Source organism: Pseudophryne corroboree, chromosome 8, assembly GCF_028390025.1.
Source record: "Pseudophryne corroboree isolate aPseCor3 chromosome 8, aPseCor3.hap2, whole genome shotgun sequence".
Taxonomy (NCBI): domain Eukaryota; kingdom Metazoa; phylum Chordata; class Amphibia; order Anura; family Myobatrachidae; genus Pseudophryne; species Pseudophryne corroboree.
The window spans coordinates 379,721,408-379,744,891 of NC_086451.1; the positions used below are offsets into that span (position 1 = coordinate 379,721,408).

The window sequence follows — 23,484 nt, forward strand, 5'->3', positions numbered from 1 at the left end:
AACGGGTCTGAATGACCACCTGTGTACGCAAATCAGAGAGTCCTGTGCAAGGGGTGTGGTATTGAAGGTCGACCACACTTAGGTCAACACGGTCTCTAGGTCGACATGGTCTAGGTCGACAGGTCAAAAGGTCGACATGAGTTTAATCTTTTTTGTTGTCGTTTTCGCCATACAGTGACCGGGAACCTCAATTACTGCACCGCTTTGCTCGCCATGATTCGCACAAGGTTACCATTCCCAATCGTAGTCCACGTGGATCGTAAAGTATGAAAAAGTTCAAAAAAATATATATATTTTTTAAAACTCATGTCGACCTTTTGACCTAGAACATGTCGACCTAGAGACCCTGTTGACCTAGTTACTGTCAACCAATAGTGCTCGACCTAGACACTGTCGACCTAGAGATCGGATACCCTGTGCAAGATAGAGCAGTACCGTAACTAGACATTTTAGAGCTGTGTGCAAGAAACAGCATCGGCGCCTCCCCCCATATACAAAACAGGGCCAGTGCGCGCCAAAAATATTTGGGTGTGGCTTCATGGGGAAAGGGGCATGGCCACAAAATAATACCAGTTCATATTACGTTGTACAGAAGCCTCCATTATTCAAATTACGTCGCACAGTAACGCCACTTACATACGTTACACCAGGTAGAGCCCTTTTTACACATTACAGCAGACAGCGTCCCCTTTTTACACATTCCGGCAGGCAGAGTACCCCTTTTTACACATTACGGCAGGCAGAGTCCCCCTTTTTACACATTAGGAGGATTTAGAGAATTAATTATACTTACCTGTGACCAGCTGGCAGGCCTCTCCTTCCTGCCCAACGTTGCACTCTTCACAGCGCAGGGCATTGTGGGTGGGCTGGGAAAGATGCCATCTCTCCCAGCACACATGGAGAGCGGAGGAGGGTGGGGCTGCAGCGCTGCCCAGCTACCATTGTGAAAAGCTGTAGCTGGGCAATGCAGCAGAGGTTGAGCGGTGACGGCAGGGGGACGCTGGACGGACCCCACAGTGCAGCAGAACGGCCAGGCGGGTGTTGCCAGTGGTGGTCCTGCACCCACATGCGCTGTTTGCCAGGCACCACTGGCACATGCCTAGTTACGGCCCTGAGATAGGGATGTGCCATTGCACAGGATATTCGTTTAATACTCATTTACAAGAACTTGAATTTGCTTGTATTGTATGCACATACTGTACCTCCCAAATGTCCAGATTTATGGGAATCAAACATAAGGGAGGTTATGAGGCATGTCTGTGGTGACAACAGTGCCACTGGTGTGTTCGGCACTTTAATGGTGTTTTAGGAGGAGACTGGGGCGGTCCATACTGAAGGCATGGCGATGCCTACTATTAAGTGGTCATGTCCCATGTCAAAATCCTTATTTCAATGTTGGAAGTTATGGGATGAATGTATGTTTGTATATATACAAATATATATTTGTGTTTCTTGCATGAGGCACCTATTTCAGTGTTTAATCTCCTCTGCTCCACATTGTGAATGCCCTGGATTCTTCACTACAACTCAACCTGCCAGGGTGCCACTAATGAGTTTCTTTACAAGGACCATTGGCGTTTCTATAACGAGTGCAATGTGTGCGGTGCACACAGGCCCCTGGGTCCCTGGGTTATTTTATTGTGAATACTGGACTATCTGCAACTTGTAGGCCTTACCTATATTTATTGGATGTGCTGTGTTCCATACTATTAAAGCATCCTCTAATCATTGAGGACACCAGATACTCTAATTCAGTGGTTCTCAAACTCGGTCCTCGGGACCCCACACAGTGCATGTTTTGCAGGTAACCCAGCAAGTGCACAGGTGTATTAATCACTCACTGACACATTTTAAAAGGTTCATAGGTGGAGTAATTATTTCACTTGTGATTCTGTAAGGAGACCTGCAAAACATGCACTGTGTGGGGTCCTGAGGACCGAGTTTGAGAACCTGTGCTCTAATTAAACAAATGTGTTTAACTAAAGATTACTAACAAAATTCTTATATACACACATTCACAGCTCAATAGCAGCAGCATGCTATGGATCACTGCACTTCAGCCCATATAAGACACTGTATGATCATGTGCTGCTGACTCCTGCCAGGGGTTCTACAAGGTTGGCTAATGAGAGTTTTTAGCAAGGACTCCTGAGCAACTACAGCAAATGACGGTGATTATGGCAAATCACTGTCCTTGCCAGGGGCATTTCAAAAGAGGAGGGGACGCGTGTGCTCCTCCGGGTGGGTCCCCTCCTCTGTACAGCGTTGTAGACTCCGACATTGTGCCGGAGTCTAGTGCGCATGCGCAGGTCTCCGGAAACATGGCACCCGCCATGATCCGGAGACCATTTTGGCTACTGCACGCATGCGCTGCGGCCATTTTGGCAGTGACTTCCGCCACGAACGCTGCGCCCGCCGCTGGACTCCAGTAAGGTAAGTATTTAAATGGGTGCAGTGTATGCGGTGTGGGGCTGCCCTGGACCCAGGGGACCTAGATAGTCCAGTGTTCAAAATAAAATAACATCTAATACGACAAACAAAACATACTTATGTGCTTAGGGATGAATTCACACAAGGTCAAATTACATTTGGAATTTATTGACTAGGCCTCACATTTATCATATATAGGGCTAGATGCATCATCGCTTAGAAAGTGATAAAATGGAGAGTGAAAAAGTACCAGCCTATCAGCTCCTAACTGCCATTTTTCAAACACAGCCTGTGACATGGCAGGTAGGACCTGATTGGCTGGCACTTTTTCACTATCCATTTTATAACTTTCCATGTGATGATGCATCTAGCTGATATTGTGCTGAGTGAGAAGAAAAGAAATATCACAGCGAATAGTTACAAACAAGAAATTTAGTATTGCAGGGAACAATGTTATTATCAATATCTGCAAAATTTCCCAAACTATATTGTTACTAATGTTATATTGAATTATCTTGCAACAAGCATTTAATCATAGACATTTCCATATGTGGAGCTACGCCCTTTGGGTGGAGTATGACAAGCACCCTCAACAGCGGATTCTACTATAATCTCCCTGAAGATTTGGATTGGGCCCTGAAAACCTGGTTACAGGTGTCACTATAGGCCAGAGTGTTGGGTATGCATGACCAGTGGTCAGGAGACCCCCAGTCACCATACCGAGGCTGGTGTCCTGGCTGCGGAATGCCAGCAGTGTAGGGGGGGGGGGGGGGGGAGCGCAAACAAGCCGCTTGCGGGCTCGGCGGCTCGCTGCACTCGTTGCAGGGTCTATTCCCACTCTGTGGATGTCGTGGACACCCACAAATGGGAATAGTCCCTGCTGATCAGCATGTCGACCGGCGGGATTGTGAGCGGGCGGGATCCAGGGGTCGGTATTGTTTCCAGCGGTCACATAACTGTATCCCTTGGGGAGTACTGTGTTCTGTGCTGTCTCCTCCCATGTTTAGTGACGCACCGCAGGATGGCGTCACTGGTGTGATGAGCCATAGTATTGTACGGACATGCAGTACTTAGCTCCTCTGTGTGTGATAGGTAAAGGCCTATACACTGAATGAAGACTGACAGTAAGATAAGAGCACTGGTCACGTGTCCTCCAGCTATGTGATGAGGCTGAAGGTTTTTTTTGCGTGTGTGACATGACTATATTAGCATTAGTGCTGGTATCTAAATTATAGAGAACGAAAGCAGCTCAGTGTGAGCATCACAAAGCAAGGAAGCAGCTCTGATCTAATAAAGCAGCAATACTGACTATACATGAACTTAAACCAATATAACAAATAATCAGGATATTGCTGCACAAACTCGCTACTTAGAGGTGATTTAAAAATCCAGAGGCTGTCAGAGACAGCAACTGAATAAAACAAATGCAAATCACATTCGCCCATCCTCCCCTAAGCAGTAGGAAGCCGCGTTCCGTATTATAGCTCTACAAGGACAAACAGGTGCATTTGCGCAAAATGAAATGTGCCGCCTGTCTGCTTGTACTGTGTATATGAGCTTTAGTGTCTGAATAGGGAGAAGATAAAAAATGCCAATACTGTAAAATTTATAAAAACTAATCTGCATACCTCCCAACTTTGCTCTGAACCCGAAATTAGGGGGTTTGGTCTATCAGAAAGGGGGCGTGGCCTCACTGCAAGTGCCACGCTCGCAAGCCATGCCTCCATTTCCGTCATTATGGGGACATGAACAGTGCTGAGAGAGCTGCTGCTCATGCCCCCTGTCCCTCTCTGCCGGGGAATAGACGTTGTGCGCATGCGCACAGCATCTATTCACCGCTGCTCTAGTCAGAGCAGCGAGTAACAGGTAGGGGATCTCCCAACTGCCCCCCCACGGGACACTGCGAGCCGCGGGTGGGACAGCGGGACAGACCGTAAACAAAGGGACTGTCCCGCCAAAATCGGGACACTTGGGAGGTATGAATCTGTTACCTGTTAACATTTTAAAATAAACATTCTTAATACTACAATCCACTCTTCCAGCAGACTATCCAGAGCATAAGTTATACATTAGTCACAAAGGCGGATTTAGACCTCATGGGGCCCTAAGCAAGACACGAATTTGGGGGCCCCCTTCCGCAATAATTCCCCTCCCAGTCAGTGTATGCTAAATCCCCCCCCCCCCAAAAAAAAGGGCGCAGTCTTATGGAGAAGAGGCGTGGCCACACAATAGTATCCCCAATTCTAATTACACCACACAGTGGCACTCTTTATACACATTACGCCACACAGTACAGCTCCTTATACATGTTACACCACTTAGTAGTACTCCTTATACACATGACACCACATAATAGAGCTCCTTATACACGTTACGCCACACAGTAGTACTCTTTATACACATGACACCACATAATAGAGCTCCTTATACACGTTACGCCACACAGTAGTACTCCTTATACACATGACACCACATAATAGAGCTCCTTATACACGTTACGCCACACAGTACAGCTCCTGATACATGTTAGGCCACACTGTAGTACTTCTTATACACATGACAGCACATAATAGAGCTCCTTATACACGTTGCGCCACACGTTACCCCACACAGTAGAGATCCTTATACACGTAACGCCATACAGAAGTGATACATACCCACACTACATCCCTGCACTAGATCACTGTTCTGCATCCCCAGACTATATCAGTGCACAAGCTCCCCACACCATGGTGCAAAATTTACTAAAGGTTCTAAAAGAGAGAATTGGTGATATTGCCCATAACAACCAATCAGATGCTGTCTATCATTTTCTAAAAGGCAATAGAGAAATGATAGATAGCATATGGTTGGTTGCTATGGGCAGCATCACCAATTTTGTTTTAGAAACTTTAGTAAATTTACTCCTACATCTCCATACTATCACAGCACAACCTCCCCACACTACACCACAACTCTATTTACCCAGCTTACATCCCCACACTATATCACTGCAAAACGTCCTTGCACTATGTCACTGCACTCCCTCCTCACACTACATCACTACAATACAACTCCCCACACTACATAACTGCACTACCTCCCATAGCCACATTACATCAGGGAGAAGGGGGGGGGGGGATGCTATCTTCAGCGGGTGGGGTACCAGGGCTGGCCCTGACCAAGACTCTCATCTTCGCGCCGGCTCAGGACTGGGGACATAGTGCACGCAGGGCCGGTGCTAGGGTGTTCAGCTCCTCCCTGCAAGCAATAAAATTGCGCCCTCCCTTCCATATTTAATATAGAGACAGTACACAAGGCGTGTGCCGCAAAGAAGGGGTGTGATCTCACAATGAAGGGGCGTGGCCACAGAATAGTACCCCCAATTAAATTATTGGCAGAGAGAGGAGGGGAGGCAGATAGATGGGGAGGCAGATACTGGGCAAAGAGAGGGGTGCAGATGCTTGGCAGGGAGAGGAGGGGGAGCAGATGCTGAGCAGAGAGAGTAGGGGAGGCAGATGCTGGGCAGGGAGAGGAGGGGGAGCAGATGCTGAGCAGAGAGAGGAGGGGGAGCAGATGCTGAGCAGAGAGAGGAGGGGGAGCAGATGCTGAGCAGAGAGAGGGGAGGGGAGGCAGATGCTGAGCAGAGAGAGGAGGGGGAGCAGATGCTGAGCAGAGAGAGGGGAGGGGAGGCAGATGCTGGGCAGAGAGAGTAGGGGAGGCAGATGCTAGGCAGAGAGAGGAGGGGGAGCAGATGCTGAGCAGAGAGAGGAGGGGGAGCAGATGCTGAGCAGAGAGAGGAGGGGGAGCAGATGCTGAGCAGAGAGAGGGGAGGGGAGGCAGATGCTGGGCAGAGAGAGGAGGGGAGGCAGATGCTGAGCAGAGAGAGTAGGGTAGGCAGATGCTGGGCAGAGAGAGGGGAGGCAGATGCTGAGCAGAGAGAAAGGAGGGGGAGCAGATGCTGAGCAGAGAGAGGAGGGGGAGCAGATGCTGAGCAGAGAGAGGGGAGGGGAGGCAGATGCTGGGCAGAGAGAGGAGGGGAGGCAGATGCTGAGCAAAGAGAGTAGGGTAGGCAGATGCTGGGCAGAGAGAGGGGAGGCAGATGCTGGGCAGAGAGAGAGGAGGGGGAGCAGATGCTGAGCAGAGAGAGGGGAGGGGAGGCAGATACTGGGCAGAGAGATGAGGGGAGGCAGATGCTGGGCAGAGAGAGAGGAGGGGAGGCAGATGCTGGGCAGAGAGAGGGGAGGCAGATGCTGGGCAGAGAGAGGGGAGGCAGATGCTGAGCAGAGAGAGGAGGGGAGGCAGATGCTGGGCAGAGAGAGAGGAGGGGAGGCAGATGCTGGGCAGAGAGAGGGGAGGCAGATGCTGGGCAGAGAGAGGGGAGGCAGATGCTGGGCAGAGAGAGAGGAGGGGGAGCAGATGCTGGGCAGAGAGAGGAGGGGAGGCAGATGCTGAGCAGAGAGAGGAGGGGGAGCAGATGCTGGGCAGAGAGAGGAGGGGAGGCAGATGCTGGGCAGAGAGAGGAGGGGAGGCAGATGCTGAGCAGAGAGAGGAGGGGAGGCAGATGCTGAGCAGAGAGAGAGGAGGGGAGGCAGATGCTGGGCAGAGAGAGGAGGGGGAGCAGATGCTGAGCAGAGAGAGGAGGGGGAGCAGATGCTGAGCAGAGAGAGGGGAGGGGAGGCAGATGCTGGGCAGAGAGAGGAGGGGAGGCAGATGCTGAGCAGAGAGAGAGAGGAGGGGAGGCAGATGCTGGGCAGAGAGAGGAGGGGAGGCAGATGCTGAGCAGAGAGAGAGGAGGGGAGGCAGATGCTGGGCAGAGAGAGAGGGGAGGCAGATGCTGGGCAGAGAGAGGAGGGTAGGCAGATGCTGGGCAGAGAGAGGGGAGGCAGATGCTGGGCAGAGAGAGAGGAGGGGGAGCAGATGCTGAGCAGAGAGAGGGGAGGGGAGGCAGATGCTGGGCAGAGGGAGGAGGGGGAGCAGATGCTGAGCAGAGAGAGAAGGGGAGGCAGATGCTGGGCAGAGAGATGAGGGGAGGCAGATGCTGGGCAGAGAGAGGAGGGGAGGCAGATGCTGGGCAGAGAGAGGCGGGGAGGCAGATGCTGGGCAGAGAGATGAGGGGAGGCAGATGCTGGGCAGAGAGATGAGGGGAGGCAGATGCTGGGCAGAGAGAGAGGCGGGGAGGCAGATGCTGGGCAGAGAGATGAGGGGAGGCAGATGCTGGGCAGAGAGAGAGGCGGGGAGGCAGATGCTGGGCAGAGAGATGAGGGGAGGCAAATGCTGGGCAGAGAGAGATGAGGGGAGGCAGATGCTGGGCAGAGAGAGAGGCGGGGAGGCAGATGCTGGGCAGAGAGAGGGGAGGGGAGGCAGATGCCTGGCAGAGAGAGAGGAGGGGAGGCAGATGCTGGGCAGAGAGAGAGAGGCTGGGAGGCAGATGCTGGGCAGAGAGAGGGGGGAACAGATGATGGGGAGAGGGGGGGATAGATGTTTGGTAGAGGGGGGAACAGATGATGGGGAGAGGGGGAACAGATGATGGGGAGAGGGGGCGATAGATGTTTGGGAGAGGGGGGAACAGATGATGGGGAGAGGGGGGGCTAGATGCTTGGGAGAGGGGGAACAGATGAAAGGGGGAGATAGATGCTGGAGAGAGGGGGGAACAGATGAGAGGGGGGAATAGATGCTGGGGAGAGACAGATGCTTGAGAGAGAAGGGGACAAATGCTGGGCAGAGGCTAGGATGAGAGAGAAAGGGGGCAGATGCTGAACAGAGGAGAGGGCAAATGCTGGGGAAAGAGAGGAGGGAGATAATGGACAGAGAGGTGGGCAGATGCTGGGGAGAAGGGGGCAGATGATGAGCAGAGACGGGTGGGCAGATGCTGGGGGGAGAGGAGGGGGTGCAGATGGTAGGCAAAAAAAGGAGCAGCAGATGGTGGGGAGAGAGAGAGGAGCGGACACAGATGCTGGAGAGAGAGGGGGAGATACTGGGCAGAGAGAGGGGGGGAGTTAATGGGCAGAGAGAGGGGGGGAAGATGCTGGGGAGAGAGAGAAGGGGAGGCAGATGCTGAGGGGGGCAGATGATGGGCAGAGATGGAGGGGGGAGATGCTGGGCAAAGAGTGGGGGAGCAGATGCTGGGGAGAGAGAGGATGGAAGATGATGGGCAGAGAGAAAACCATGTAGCAGTCACAGAGAGAGGCAGCTGCATAGAGAGGGTGGCAGAGACAGGCAGGAGCTATGGAGACAGAGGAGGCAGGTTGAATACTCACATTAAGACAGGGGCCATGCCATGCTGTCAGGGTAGCATCTAGTTTCACTTCGTGGAGAGGACCTTTCCCATAAGCCCCTGGGTCCATGTCACAAACTATTTGGAATAGTAACCTGTGGCGAGCGAAGCGGAGCGAGACACCGAGCCCGAAGCGTGGCGAGCGTCCAATGGTGCATCGAAAAACACAAAATAACCTCAAACGCATGGAGAACGGAGAAAACGTTTAGGTGCTGTAAGGGCCGAAGTTCTCTCCTGCCCTCTCGTTATGTCACTTGCTTGATCACGAAGGGAGCATAGACACAACCATGCTGTCAGATCCTCCATGTTCCAGGGGTCAGAGAAGCATGTGACAGCTCCTCCAATCAGGGGCTCTTCTAATCAGCATGTGCCGAGCTCCTCCAATCACAGCTCGGCACATGCTCTTGTTGAGATCAGGGAGGGTCAGCACCGCAGTGAGTTGCAGGGACTTCCCCTGCTGCTGCTCTCACACAGTCAGAGGTGTAGCTAGGTGCCATGGTGCCCGGAGCAAGGGTATGTTCTGGCGCCCCCTCCCCTGTACTGAATTGGGTGCATGTTAAATTTAAAAGAAAAAATATAAAAAAAAATCCTAAATTGGTGACAGGGCTGGTTCTTGACCTTGCCGAGCTCAGTTTTCTTTGGGCGCCCCCCATGCATAAAATAGGGACAGTGCGCGCAACAAAAATATAGTGGCGTGGCTTCATGGGGACAGGGCATCGCCACAGAATAGTACCAATTCAGATTACACCACACAGTATTGTCCGTTATTTACATTACACTGTACAGTAGAGCCCCTTATACACGTTACACAACACAGTAGCGACACTTATACAGGTTATTATGACACAGTAGAGCCGCTTATACATGTTACTCTGCAGCTTCTAATGCAGTGAGAGGTGCTGCAACAGCAGCAGCTGGGGAAGAGAGGGGTACTCCATCAATGCAGAGAGAGGTGCTATAGCAGCCGGGGCTGAGAGAGGTGCTACAGCAGCCAAGGCAGAAAGAGGTGCTGCAGCAACTGGGGCAGAGAGAGGTGCTGCAGCAGCTGGGGCAGAAAGATGCTGCAGCAACTGGGTAGAAAGTGGTGCTGCAGCAGTGGGGGCAAAGAGTGGTGTAGCAGAACAGATGTAACCCTGCTGCACAGCTACGTACAAGCACACAGTGAGACATATAAAAGGTCGGCAGAGTTCTGGCATGTGCTGGCTGTCAGTGTCTCCTGCTGTTCCCTACCTAGTCTCTGAGTCCGAGTCAGTATGCAGCCCTCTGCTTCTCCTCCTCCTGCTCTGCAGCTGCTTTTAAAGCAGGCTGTGGTATAGCGGGAGGAGGGGGTTCCGGCAGTGGTGCACCCTCTAACTTTTCTGGCACCCGGAGGTCGAGCTCCTCCGGAGCCACCCTCGCTACACCCCTGCACACAGTGAGTATGTTCTAACCTGCCCTCCCATTCCAGTGCTGCAGAGCAGGGAGAGGAGGGTCTTTCACCCACTACCCGCCGCCCCTGTACTAATTACACCACCTTACCTGAGGGGGGGCAACGGATGAATTGGCTGACACTGCAGAACAGTAGCATATTTACTGCTAGACAATCCAGCACTGGGTAGCGGTAAATCCGCCACTGCCTAGTTCCCTTTTATATGCTGATGTGTGCTGCATAAGCAGGAAGTGATATGTCAGTGGGCTGTATAATGCCAGGGGAATGCAGGCTAGATAGAAGAAGAGCATAAGGTAACAGTACAGATAATATACCAGCCAACTGGAAAAAAAGAGTGTTATACATTTCTGATTTTTTTTCTTTAATTGATTTTACGGTGTAATATGAAATCCAGTATTACAATCATTATCAGCATATTAATCCATGTCTTCTATCAGCCCTTTGCTTACTATCGATCACAGAATGGGATCATTCCTCATTCCTATCTAACCTGAAATTGTGTTTTCTGGAGCAGTTTTTCTGGTCAAAAGATCAATACTGTAACAGATATCACATCATGTAAGTAATTGCTGTGTATGTTTGTAAGTAATTATGTCAATTAAATGTATAGCTGTGGTGTGTATTGGTTATCTCGCCTAATGAAATAATATGTCACAGCTATAACATGTTACGTTCAACAATAATGGCTGGCCTTAGGAAGGCACAAGTGTTGCCACAGCCATAGCATGTTACAGTCACTAACACTGGCTGGCCTTAGGAAGGCACATAATATTACCACAGCCATAGCATGTTACAGTCACTAACACTGGCTGGCCTTAGGAAGGCACATAATATTACCACAGCCATAGCATGTTACAGTCACTAACACTGGCTGGCCTTAGGAAGGCACAAGTGTTGCCACAGCCATAGCATGATACAGTCACTAACACTGGCTGGCCTTAGGAAGGCACAAATATTGCCACAGCCATAGCATGATACGGTCACTAACACTGGCTGGCCTTAGGAAGGCACATAATATTACCACAGCCATAGCATTTGTCGGTCACTAACACTGGCTGGCCTTAGGAAGGCACATCATATTACCACAGCCATAGCATGTGCCGGTCACTAACACTGGCTGGCCTAAGGAAGGCACAAATATTGCTACAGCCATAGAATGATACAGTCACTAACACTGGCTGGCCTAAGGAAGGCACATAATATTACCACAGCCATAGCATGTTACAGTCACTAACACTGGCTGGCCTTAGGAAGGCACAAATATTGCCACAGCCATAGAATGATACAGTCACTAACACTGGCTGGCCTAAGGAAGGCACATAATATTACCACAGCCATAGCATGTTACAGTCACTAACACTGGCTGGCCTTAGGAAGGCACATAATATTACCACAGCCATAGCATGTTACAGTCACTAACACTGGCTGGCCTTAGGAAGGCACATAATATTACCACAGCCATAGCATGTTACAGTCACTAACACTGGCTGGCCTTAGGAAGGCACATAATATTGGGGGTCATTCCGAGTTGTTCGCTCGGTAATTTTTTTCGCATCGCAGCGATTTTCCGCTTAGTGCGCATGCGCAATGTCCGCAGTGCGACTGCGCCAAGTAAATTTGCTATGCAGTTAGGTTTTTTACTCACGGTTTTTTCTTCGTTCTGGTGATCGTAATGTGATTGACAGGAAGTGGGTGTTTCTGGGCGGAAACTGGCCGTTTTATGGGTGTGTGCGAAAAAACGCTACCGTTTCTGGGAAAAACGCGGGAGTGGCTGGAGAAACGGAGGAGTGTCTGGGCGAACGCTGGGTGTGTTTATGACGTCAAACCAGGAACGACAAGCACTGAACTGATCGCAGATGCCGAGTAAGTCTCGAGCTACTCAGAAACTGCATAGAGATGTCTTTTCGCTATATTGCGAATCTTTCGTTCGCAATTTTAAGAAGCTAAGATTCACTCCCAGTAGGCGGCGGCTTAGCGTGTGCAAAGCTGCTAAAAGCAGCTTGCGAGCGAACAACTCGGAATGACCCCCATTACCACAGCCATAGCATGTTACAGTCACTAACACTGGCTGGCCTTAGGAAGGCACAAATATTGCCACAGCCATAGCATGATACGGTCACTAACACTGGCTGGCCTTAGGAAGGCACATAATATTACCACAGCCATAGCATGTTACAGTCACTAACACTGGCTGGCCTTAGGAAGGCACATAATATTACCACAGCCATAGCATGTACCAGTCACTAACACTGGCTGGCCTTAGGAAGGCACATAATATTACCACAGCCATAGCATGTGCCGGTCACTAACACTGGCTGGCCTAAGGAAGGCACAAATATTGCTACAGCCATAGAATGATACAGTCACTAACACTGTCTGGCCTAAGGAAGGCACATAATATTACCACAGCCATAGCATGTTACAGTCACTAACACTGGCTGGCCTTAGGAAGGCACATAATATTACCACAGCCATAGCATGTTACAGTCACTAACACTGGCTGGCCTTAGGAAGGCACATAATATTACCACAGCCATAGCATGTTACAGCCACTAACACTGGCTGGCCTTAGGAAGGCACATCATATTACCACAGCCATAGCATGTGCCGGTCACTAACACTGGCTGGCCAAGGGAAGGCACAAATATTGCCACAGCCATAGAATGATACAGTCACTAACACTGGCTGGCCTAAGGAAGGCACATAATATTACCACAGCCATAGCATGTTACAGTCACTAACACTGTCTGGCAGGGGTGTATCTAGGGGTCTGAGCATCTGAGCACCCCTGGGAAAGTAAGGGACTGGCGCTCCCCCCCCCCTTAGGCGTGTGTCAAAAAGGGATGTGATCTCATGGGGAAGGGGCGTGACCACACAGTTGTACCCCTTATTCATATTACAGCACGCAGCAGTGTCTCTTATTTACATTACAGCACACAGTAGTACCCCTTATACATGGTACGCCACACACTAGAGCCCTTAATTCACATTACACAGTAGTACCCCTCCTCTTATACACATTATATCTACCCAGAAGTAGTTCCCTTGCACATTATGCACACATAGTAGTAGTGCCCCTTACACATTATGTCCACAGTAGTAGTGCCACTTCCACATTATGCTGGCCGCAGCGCGATTGACATGAAGTGGGCGTTTCTGGGAGGTAACTGACCGTTTTCTGGGAGTGTGTGGAAAAACGCAGGCGTGTCAGATACAAACGCAGGCATGCCTGGGGAAACGCAGGCGTGGCTGGCCGAACGCAGGGCATGTTCGTGATGTCAAAACAGGAACTAAATAGTCTGAAGTGATCGCAAGCGCTGAGTAGGTCTGGAGCTGCTCAGAAACTGCACAATCTTTTTTTGTAGCAGCGCTGCGATCCTTTCGTTCGCACTTCTGCTAAGCTAAAATACACTCCCAGAGGGCGGCGGCTTAGCTAAAAGCAGCTAGGGAGCGAACAACTCGTAATGAGGGCCATAGTGCGTGCACACTGAATGATTTAAACGATATGTCGTTCAGAAATGTTGGAATTGTCCATATCGTTTAAAAATCTGTCAAGTGGGTACCCAGCTTAACACTGGCTGGCCTTAGGAAGGCACATAATATTACCACAGCCATAGGATGTACCAGTCACTAACACTGGCTGGCCTTAGGAAGGCACATAATATTACCACAGCCATAGCATGTACCAGTCACTAACACTGGCTGGCCTTAGGAAGGCACATAATATTACCACAGCCATAGCATGTTACAGTCACTAACACTGGCTGGCCTTAGGAAGGCACATAATATTACCACAGCCATAGCATGTTACAGTCACTAACACTGGCTGGCCTTAGGAAGGCACATAATATTACCACAGCCATAGCATGTTACAGTCACTAACACTGGCTGGCCTTAGGAAGGCACATAATATTAAGCATGTGCCAGTCACTAACACTGGCTGGCCTTAGGAAGGCACATAATATTACCACAGCCATAGCATGTTACAGTCACTAACACTGGCTGGCCTTAGGAAGGCACATAATATTACCACAGCCATAGCATGTGCCAGTCACTAACACTGGCTGGCCTTAGGAAGGCACATAATATTACCACAGCCATAGCATGTGCCAGTCACTAACACTGGCTGGCCTTAGGAAGGCACATAATATTACCACAGCCATAGCATGTTACAGTCACTAACACTGGCTGGCCTTAGGAAGGCACATAATATTACCACAGCCATAGCATGTGCCAGTCACTAACACTGGCTGGCCTTAGGAAGGCACATAATATTACCACAGCTATAGCATGTGCCAGTCACTAACACTGGCTGGCCTTAGGAAGGCACATAATATTACCACAGCCATAGCATGTGCCAGTCACTAACACTGGCTGGCCTTAGGAAGGCACATAATATTACCACAGCCATAGCATGTTACAGTCACTAACACTGGCTGGCCTTAGGAAGGCACATAATATTACCACAGCCATAGCATGTGCCAGTCACTAACACTGGCTGGCCTTAGGAAGGCACATAATATTACCACAGCCATAGCATGTGCCAGTCACTAACACTGGCTGGCCTTAGGAAGGCACATAATATTACCACAGCCATAGCATGTGCCAGTCACTAACACTGGCTGGCCTTAGGAAGGCACATAATATTACCACAGCCATAGCATGTGCCAGTCACTAACACTGGCTGGCCTTAGGAAGGCACATAATATTACCACAGCCATAGCATGTTACAGTCACTAACACTGGCTGGCCTTAGGAAGGCACATAATATTACCACAGCCATAGCATGTGCCAGTCACTAACACTGGCTGGCCTTAAGAAGGCAAAAATATGTTTTCTTTTCTCAATCTTAGAAAAACCAAACCCATTAATGGTGTTCATATAATTAATTTTGATCCAAAGAAAGACTGCCCTATTAAACATACTGCTGTCTCTCATTCCCTTAGGTCCTGGGATGAGTAAGTCCATTACAGAAACCATCATACGTGAAGAAGAAATGCTCAGTGCTGGCAGAATCCCATTCCCTGTGGACGAGATAAATGGGACCACTTGCTGGAGGTAACAGGAGATAAACACCCTTCTGCTAATTATATGCAGACTGGATAGTCTTTATCGAAGCATTTGGCAATGTGGATAATCAATTACCATAGAAATCAATGGGTTGTCGCTGTGACACATACATAGACCATTAACTTTAGTGTACACCAATTGTACATCATTCCTAGCTGGAGTAGCAGAGAGCGTTAACCTTAACAAGTCCATTACTTTTTAAATACCTCCAGCTCAGACAATGTATTCAGCACCAGTAACGTCATACTTACAGTCTGTCTACAGACTGACCAATAAGCCACCTGAGATACCAGGGTAGTGTACATTGTGCTCATCACCTAGACGTTTTCATCTACCAGTCTAATAAGAATCTAGACTAGTGACATTCCATGACGCACAATGCATCAGTAACAGAAGTGATGCACAGCTCAGCCATACTGTACGCACAAACAGGCAGACCCAATAACTGGCCAATGAGGAGAGCACGCAAGTAGTAAACGATGGCTGGATATGGGGGCGTGGTCTGGGAAACACAGGGTGTGGTGTGAGTGGAATAGTGTGGTGTACAGTTTTGTTTTTGTTTTTATACTGAGAAGACCATGAGTTGTATAGAATCTGTATGTTATACATGAATCCATTGGGTGACCGGGTGTGCTCTATAGATGGGTACAGTTTTGTCCAGGAAAACACCCTCCCAAGAGAGATATGCTGAGCTGTAACATGAGGGTGGGGGGGAGAGAGAGAATATAATCACTCCAAGCCATTTAGTAGTGGATAAGCATTGATCCTGCATTCTAGGGGACAATATAGGACTTCCCATTAGACAGTGTAGCATGTGAAACATTGGTAAATTGAGCTGATTTCGGTGACTAAAGCTCCTGCCAAAATGCTCCCTCCCCGGCATTGGCCACAGCACATGTGAGGTCTGCTGACCGCACGTGTGCAGAACGGCCCCGGCTCTTTGGTATAGAAGGGAAATGATTGCTTCTTTACACATCGCAGAGATTGGCTCCTTTTGGATCCCCTGTCCCTACATGTGAATATTAGTACATTCGGGGCATGTGAGTTTGTTATTGCTGCAAATAGCTGCAGTAAGAAATTCTAATTATCAGGTCTGAAACCCGATAATAATTAGCAAATATGCCCTTAGTGCATTTTACGTTTATATCCTAGATTGCCTGTTCTACAGTATGGGTACAGTAAGTGTGTGTGTGTGTTGAATCCACTGTCTGCGTGCTTGTGTGTAACTGTGTGTTGTTTGTGTGTACCAGTCAGTCTGCACTATGTGCAACAGTCTGTGTATAATATATATATATCACTGTGTGCGTTATATTGCCAGGTGCTTATCAGAAGGTTAGAAGTACATAATCTAGGTATCTCTGGCTGCTGTGACTTATGCTCTCCATTATCTGCATAAAGGTTAATTGCAGAGAAGTGGGGCTGATTGCTAATACCTCACACTGCTACTAATTAACATTCAGCCTGATCCCACCTACTAATTATAGATCTACACTCCTCACATTAGAGCAGCCCACGTTATATGGGGACTGCGGCAGCTATATTTACATGCAAGCAATAATCAACTTAATTTACTTAGGTTAAAATGTTTGTACAGTCACAGACTGGAAAACATTTAATTATTACTTCTTTGTTTTGCTTCTCCTTGAGGAATTTATGACATATACAAGAAGGTCATTAAAAGGTATATAACAATATTGGGTGGGGGGGGGGGATTTAATTAGGGCCCTCTTAATAGCATTGTAGGCCTGGACAAAGCAAAGCTCTGAGACCCTACTCACCCATTTATGGGAATGCAGTAAAAAAAATAATATCATAATTTACCCCTCCCGAGGTCCCACACCGTCTCTCCTCATGCTTCCTTACAGAGAATGACTGTCAGCACTCTGATTGGTGGATAGCTCCACCAATCAGAATGCTGCCAGCCATTCACTGTCGGTCTGCAGGCTGGAAGGCGGGTAGAGAATGCTGCACTCTGATTGGCGGATAGCTCCAGTCATCCACCAACCAGCATACTGCATACAGGACACTTCCAGCGGGTGTAGTATGGTATGCCGGCGGCCGGGCTCCCGGCGACCAGCATACCGGCGCCGGGAGCCCGACCGCCGGCATACCGACAGCGTGGCGAGCGCAAATGAGCCCCTTGTGGGCTCGGTGGCTATTTTATTCTCCCTCCAGGGGGGTCGTGGATCCCCACGAGGGAGAAAAAGTGTTGGTATGTCGGCTGTCGGGATTCCGGCAACGGTATACTGTGCGCCGGGATCCCGACAGTCGGCATACTGAAGACCACCCCTTCCAGCTGCAGGAGGGCAGCAAAGAAAGGAACAGCTCACATAGGAATCTGTGTACTACTAAATGAGCTTGTGACAGCTCCCGTGTATGCCAGATTTTGTCATGGAAAAGTGCAGCATACAGAAACATTTACTTTTTTATTCACTATAAACAGATGGGATGCAATGGAGCTTTTGGCCATACAGCACTGAAGGAGAGATTAAAAGAGGAGCACGAAACATGGAGCCTAGAGGGACAAAAAAAATTAAAATTCAGGTCTGCTCAGTGTATCTTCATTTGCAGAGATTACAGTATTCATCTGCTCTTGGGTTTTGTGGGATGATGTAGAAAACTACGGATAAGATCATCCGCTTTTCTATGCACATTACCAGGAGAAGCGAAAATGCCATCACACAGTAATAAGTACTACTGTGCCACGCTAGCCACTACCCTCTTAGTCTAACAAGTAGTACACTCTGTGCCTGAGTCTGACGCAATGTGGACTTATTTTTCTGCGCATGTATCTAAGGGTGCATACACACGATGCGATGTAACCTTACGATTTTGACTATATAGTCAAAATCGTAAGGAAAGTTAGTGCAAATCGCACTGTGGGGGTAATTCAGACCTGATCGCTCGCTAGCATTTGTTGCAGCGCTACGATCAAGTCAGAACTGCGCAGGCGTATGCGTCGCACAGGTACAAAGCAGTTCGTTGCTCTGCGATGGGTTTGTGCGAAGAATCTATTTGCACGGGCGATCGCAAGGTGATTGACAGGAAGAAGGCGTTTGTGGGTGTCAACTGACCGTTTTCTGGGAGTGGTTGGAAAAACGCAGGCATTCCCAAGGGTTTGCAGGGAGGGTGTCTGACGTCAATTCTGGTCCTGGACAGACTGAAGTGATCGCAGCGGTTGAGTAAGTCCTGGGCTACTCAGAAACTGCACAAGAACTTTTTGTACTGCTCGGCTGCACATACGATCACACACTTGCACAGCTAAAATACACTCCCCGGTGGGCGGCGACTATGTGAATGCAGGACTGCAAAAAACAGCTAGCGAGCGATCAGGTCTGTGTGTACACAGCTTGCGATACCGATGTGCGCTCCCGTGGGGACGGTATCAAAAAGATAGACTGTGCAGGCAAGGCAATTTTGACTATATTATGCCTAGTATATAGTATAGTCAAAATTGTCACTTAGAACCTCACATAATCAAAATCTCAAGTACAGGTAGTCAATAACGGTGGTTCAGGGCTCCGGGGAGTTCAGGGGAAATCGCAAAGTCAAAATCGGAGATAGTCAATATCTCACCGTGTGTATGCACCTTAAGTTGTGCCATACTTACCTACTCTCCCGGAAGCTGCGGGAGGCTCCCGTTTTTTGGGGTAGCCCCCCGCACCCCCGGAAGAGTAGGCAGGTCTCCCGCATCCTGCTCGCACCTTAGTGATGCGAGCAGGATGGAGAGATAATCTCCAGTTTTCGCGGGTCCGTCGGGTGGGGAAGGGGTTACAATGACGCAAATTGCGTCATTTTAGCTCCGCCCCCTTCCCGCGGACCCACAAATCGCGGCATTTGCCAATGTGGGGGCGGGTCTTGGTGATGTCACCATCTGGCCCTGCACCCCGAAGACTACTGCCCCGGAGAGGAGACTTACAAAGTAGGTGTCACGAACCTCGGGCAGCGGCGACCGCGCTTGTCCCTGCGGGTGGCCTGGTCTGCCCGGCGCCTCTCTTCCCCTGTCAGTCTCCGGCTTCAGCGGCGGGTCGGCGCTGCTCTCCGGCGGCTTCCCGGAAGCAAGGGCGCCGCCATCACAAGCGAGGGCAAGGAGGCGGAGCAGGTCTGACGTCACCTGCCTGCTCCGCCAATCAGGCTAGGGCGGGGAATTTAAAATCAGATACCAGGCAGAGATCCGATGCCTGAGTATCTTCGTTTCTCCTGTGGAAGCTATGATCCAGAGCTCCCTCGTCCCTGCAAGCATCCTGTGCTTCCAAGCATCCTGTCCCTGCAAGCATCCTGTGCTTCCAAGCATCCTGTCCCTGCAAGCATCCTGTGCTTCCAAGCATCCTGTGCCTACAAGCAACCTGTGCTTCCAAGCATCCTGTGCCTACAAGCAACCTGTGCTTCCAAGCATCCTGTGCCTACAAGCACCTCCGTGCCTCCAGTTACCTCCGTGTCTCCAAGCACCTCGCGCCTCCAAGCACCTCCGTGCCTCCAAGCACCTCCGTGCCTCCAAGCACCTCCGTGCCTCCAAGCACCTCGTGCCTCCAAGCACCTCGTGCCTCCAAGCACCTCCGCGCCTCAAAGCACCTCCGTGCCTCCAGTTACCTCCGTGTCTCCAAGCACCTCGTGCCTCCAAGCACCTCCGTGCCTCCAAGCACCTCCGTGCCTCCAAGCACCTCCGTGCCTCCAAGCACCTCGTGCCTCCAAGCACCTCGTGCCTCCAAGCACCTCCGCGCCTCAAAGCACCTCCGTGCCTCCAGTTACCTCCGTGTCTCCAAGCACCTCGTGCCTCCAAGCACCTCCGTGCCTCCAAGCACCTCCGTGTCTCCAAGCACCTCGTGCCTCCAAGCACCTCGTCCCTCCAAACACCTCGGTGTCTCCAAACACCTCCGTGCCTCCAAGCACCTCCGTGCCTCCAAACACCTCCGTGCCTCCAAGGGTCTCCCAGCACTCCCTGTACTCCCAGTACCTCAGTGCCTCCAATACCACAGTGTCTCCAATATCTCAGTACCCCAGCCTTCATTATTTCTACAAGTCTTGTCTTACAGGAGACCTACAAGAATTCCTCTGGGCCTCCCGCCTGCCGTCTTAGTTCTGCATGAGGAAGACCTACATCCGGCCATCTCTACTACGACCCAGTGGCGGTTCCTCTTCCCGGTCATCGGAAGAAGCCCCGAGTCCACAACACTCCCAAACCAGGTCAGTGATAGTATACTCAGGCCTCATGGACTCGGGGGATCGGAACACGGACTCTAGTGCCATCCAGAACCTGGCTTCTCGAGTGCAAAGTCAGGAAGCAGCACAAGGTCAGGTGATGCAGTACCTCCAGCAGTTGTCCGGGCGTCTGGATCAGATTCAGGCGTCTCTGGCCTCAGTAATTCCGGCTCCTGTTCCAGCAGTCGCACCAGTTGCCGTTGCCAGCAATGTTCAACCATCGGCCGGTGTCACTCCACGCCTTCAGTTGCCTACTCCGTCCCGCTATAATGGGAATCCCAAAAATTGTCGTGGTTTCTTGAACCAGTGCGAGGTACATTTCGAGCTACTTGCACACAACTTTCCTACAGACCGGTCCAAGGTAGCATATATTATTTCTCTGTTGGAAGGTTCTGCTTTGGATTGGGTGTCTCCATTATGGGAACGATCTGATCCCATGGTTTCCAACTACACCAACTTCATCTCGTCCTTTCGAAGGATTTTCGACGAGCCCGGCAGAATGACCACTGCTTCTTCCGATTTGCTCCGTGTTCGGCAGGGCGCCCGTTCCGTGGGCCAGTACGTGGTTCATTTCCAGACCATTGCTTCCGAACTACGCTGGAATAATGATGCCCTGAGAGCTGCCTTCTGGAACGGTCTTTCCGACCGGCTGAAAGACGAGCTGGTTACTAGAGATCTGCCGGATCCATTAGAAGATTTGATTTCCCTTTGCGTCAAGGTGGATCTTCGGATGCAGGAGCGTGGAAGAGAACGTAACCGTTCGGATCGTTCCAGGTTCCGGAATCCTACTCCTAGGCCGGTGGCCTCACCTAGCTCAGATGAGCCCATGCAAATTAACCGCTCCCGACTGTCTCCGGAAGAACGACAGCGTCGTCGTGAGGGTAAACTCTGCCTTTACTGTGGAGCCGCAGATCATTTTCTTAAATCTTGTAAAGTCCGTCCGGGAAACGGGCAGACCTAGCTTGTTCCGGAGGAGTCAAGCTGGGAGTTACGACAAAAGCTTCTCCAACTTCGGACTGCTTGCTTCCAGTAACTCTAGTCTCCAATTCAGTCTCCAGGTCTTGTGAAGCCCTATTGGATTCCGGAGCTGCAGGGAACTTCGTTTCTTCCTTCTGTGCCCAAAGTTTGGGTTTAAAGTTACGGCCTATCGAGCGGCCAATTTCACTGACGGCTATCAACGGGACTAGAATTTCCAAAGGTCTCATAATGTGGCGCACGGGGCCAGTTAAGCTGCGGGTCGGGGCTCTACATCAGGAAGATTTGGAACTCTTGGTAATCCCAGAAATGCCCCATGATCTGGTTCTTGGAATGCCTTGGCTGAAAAGTCATAACCCCCACATCGACTGGAAGTCGTCACAAATTCTGTCCTGGAGTTCCTTTTGTCACACTAATTGTCTTACTCCTGTTTGTCCGCTCCGTGTTACCTCCAAAACGGATGAAGAGCACATTCCGGAGGCATATCAAGGGTACAAGGACGTATTTTCGGAACAAGCTGCTGACCTGTTACCACCTCACAGGCCTTGGGACTGCCCTATTGACCTTGTCCCAGGGAAGACGCCACCTCGTGGTCGCACATATCCTCTGTCTCTTCCCGAGACTCAAGCCATGTCGGAGTATATTAAGTCCAATATGCTCAAGGGATTCATTCGCCCCTCTTCCTCCCCTGCTGGTGCAGGCTTCTTTTTCGTGAAGAAAAAGGACGGGGGGTTGAGACCATGCATCGACTACCGCGGCCTAAACGACATTACTATTAAGAATAAATACCCCTTGCCACTAATCACAGAGTTATTTGATAGGGTTCGTGGTGCCCGCATTTTTTCAAAACTCGACTTGAGAGGAGCTTATAATCTTATACGCATCCGAGAGGGGGATGAATGGAAGACTGCCTTTAATACCCGAGATGGGCATTACGAATACTTGGTGATGCCGTTTGGTCTTAGTAATGCTCCCGCGGTTTTCCAGGGATTCGTCAACGAAATCTTTCGTGATATGCTGTATCAGAGCGTTGTGGTATATCTGGACGACATACTGATTTTTTCCAAGAATCTTGTCGAACACAGGACTCAAGTCAAAGAGGTGCTACACCGTTTACAAGAGAATCATCTCTACGCCAAGCTTTCCAAATGTACCTTTGAAGTAACATCTATTCCGTTCCTCGGTTATGTCATCTCGGGGACGGAGCTTCGCATGGATCCGGAAAAGTTGTCGGCCATTCGTGATTGGACTCAGCCTCTTTCCCTGAAAGCAATACAAAGGTTCCTGGGCTTTGCGAACTACTACAGGAAATTCATTAAAGGTTTCTCCACCATTGTTGCACCCATTACTGCCCTGACGAGAAAGGGTTCTAATCCTAGTTTGTGGCCTCCGGAAGCCATTGTAGCTTTTTCTCGCTTAAAGTTAGCTTTCACGACGGCTCCAGTTCTCCAACAACCAAATTTCGAGGAACCCTTCTTCTTAGAAGTTGATGCATCTTCAGTCGGGGTGGGGGCTGTCCTCTCCCAGCATTCCTCTGATAAGAAATTACATCCGTGTGGCTTCCACTCTCGTAAATTCTCTCCAGCCGAACGAAATTACTCTATTGGAGACCAGGAACTCTTGGCAATCAAATCTGCCTTGGAAGAATGGAGATATCTTCTAGAAGGGGCTAAACATGTGTTTACCATCTACACGGATCACAAGAATTTACTGTACATCAAATCCGCACAATGTTTGAATCCTCGCCAGGCGAGATGGGCACTTTTCTTTTCCCGATTCTCGTTCATTATCAAGTACCGTGCCGGGACTCTCAATATTAAAGCAGATGCGCTTTCCCGTTCACAGGTTCCCACAGACGAGGATGAACCTCCGGAGCGGGGTTTAATTCTGAATCCAGTTTCTGTCTCTGCTGCTTTAACTACTCCAGCTCCTCCTCCTGGAAGAATGTCCGTACCAGCTAGATTCCGCCCAGGAATACTACTGTGGGTCCATAACTCCAAGTTTTCCGGTCATCCCGGCGCTCAGAAGATGTACAAGTTTCTGCAAAGGTCTTACTGGTGGAACACCATGAGGAAGGATGTACAAGATTGCGTTAATTCGTGTCCCCAATGTACACAACATAAAT

The 23,484-nt window shown here is 50.0% G+C and overlaps 1 protein-coding gene across 11 annotated transcripts in view; it reads right to left on the bottom strand.

Moving 5' to 3' along the window:
- Positions 1-23,484, bottom strand: part of LOC134949185 (leucine-rich repeat and fibronectin type III domain-containing protein 1-like protein) — a 934,368-nt gene that overhangs the window by 243,618 nt on the left and 667,266 nt on the right. Inside the window, exon 1 of one of the 11 annotated variants that reach the window (XR_010183120.1) lies at positions 8,670-8,988. The exons of 9 other annotated variants lie outside the window; for them this stretch is intronic. Coding sequence is in view for 1 of the 2 variants with exons in the window: in XM_063937623.1 (XP_063793693.1) it covers positions 8,670-8,873 (204 nt within the window). In the remaining variant the exon portion in view is untranslated. Of the gene's footprint in view, positions 1-8,669; positions 8,989-23,484 lie in introns of those variants that run through there. One more of the 11 variants, XM_063937623.1, reaches the window with a different exon arrangement.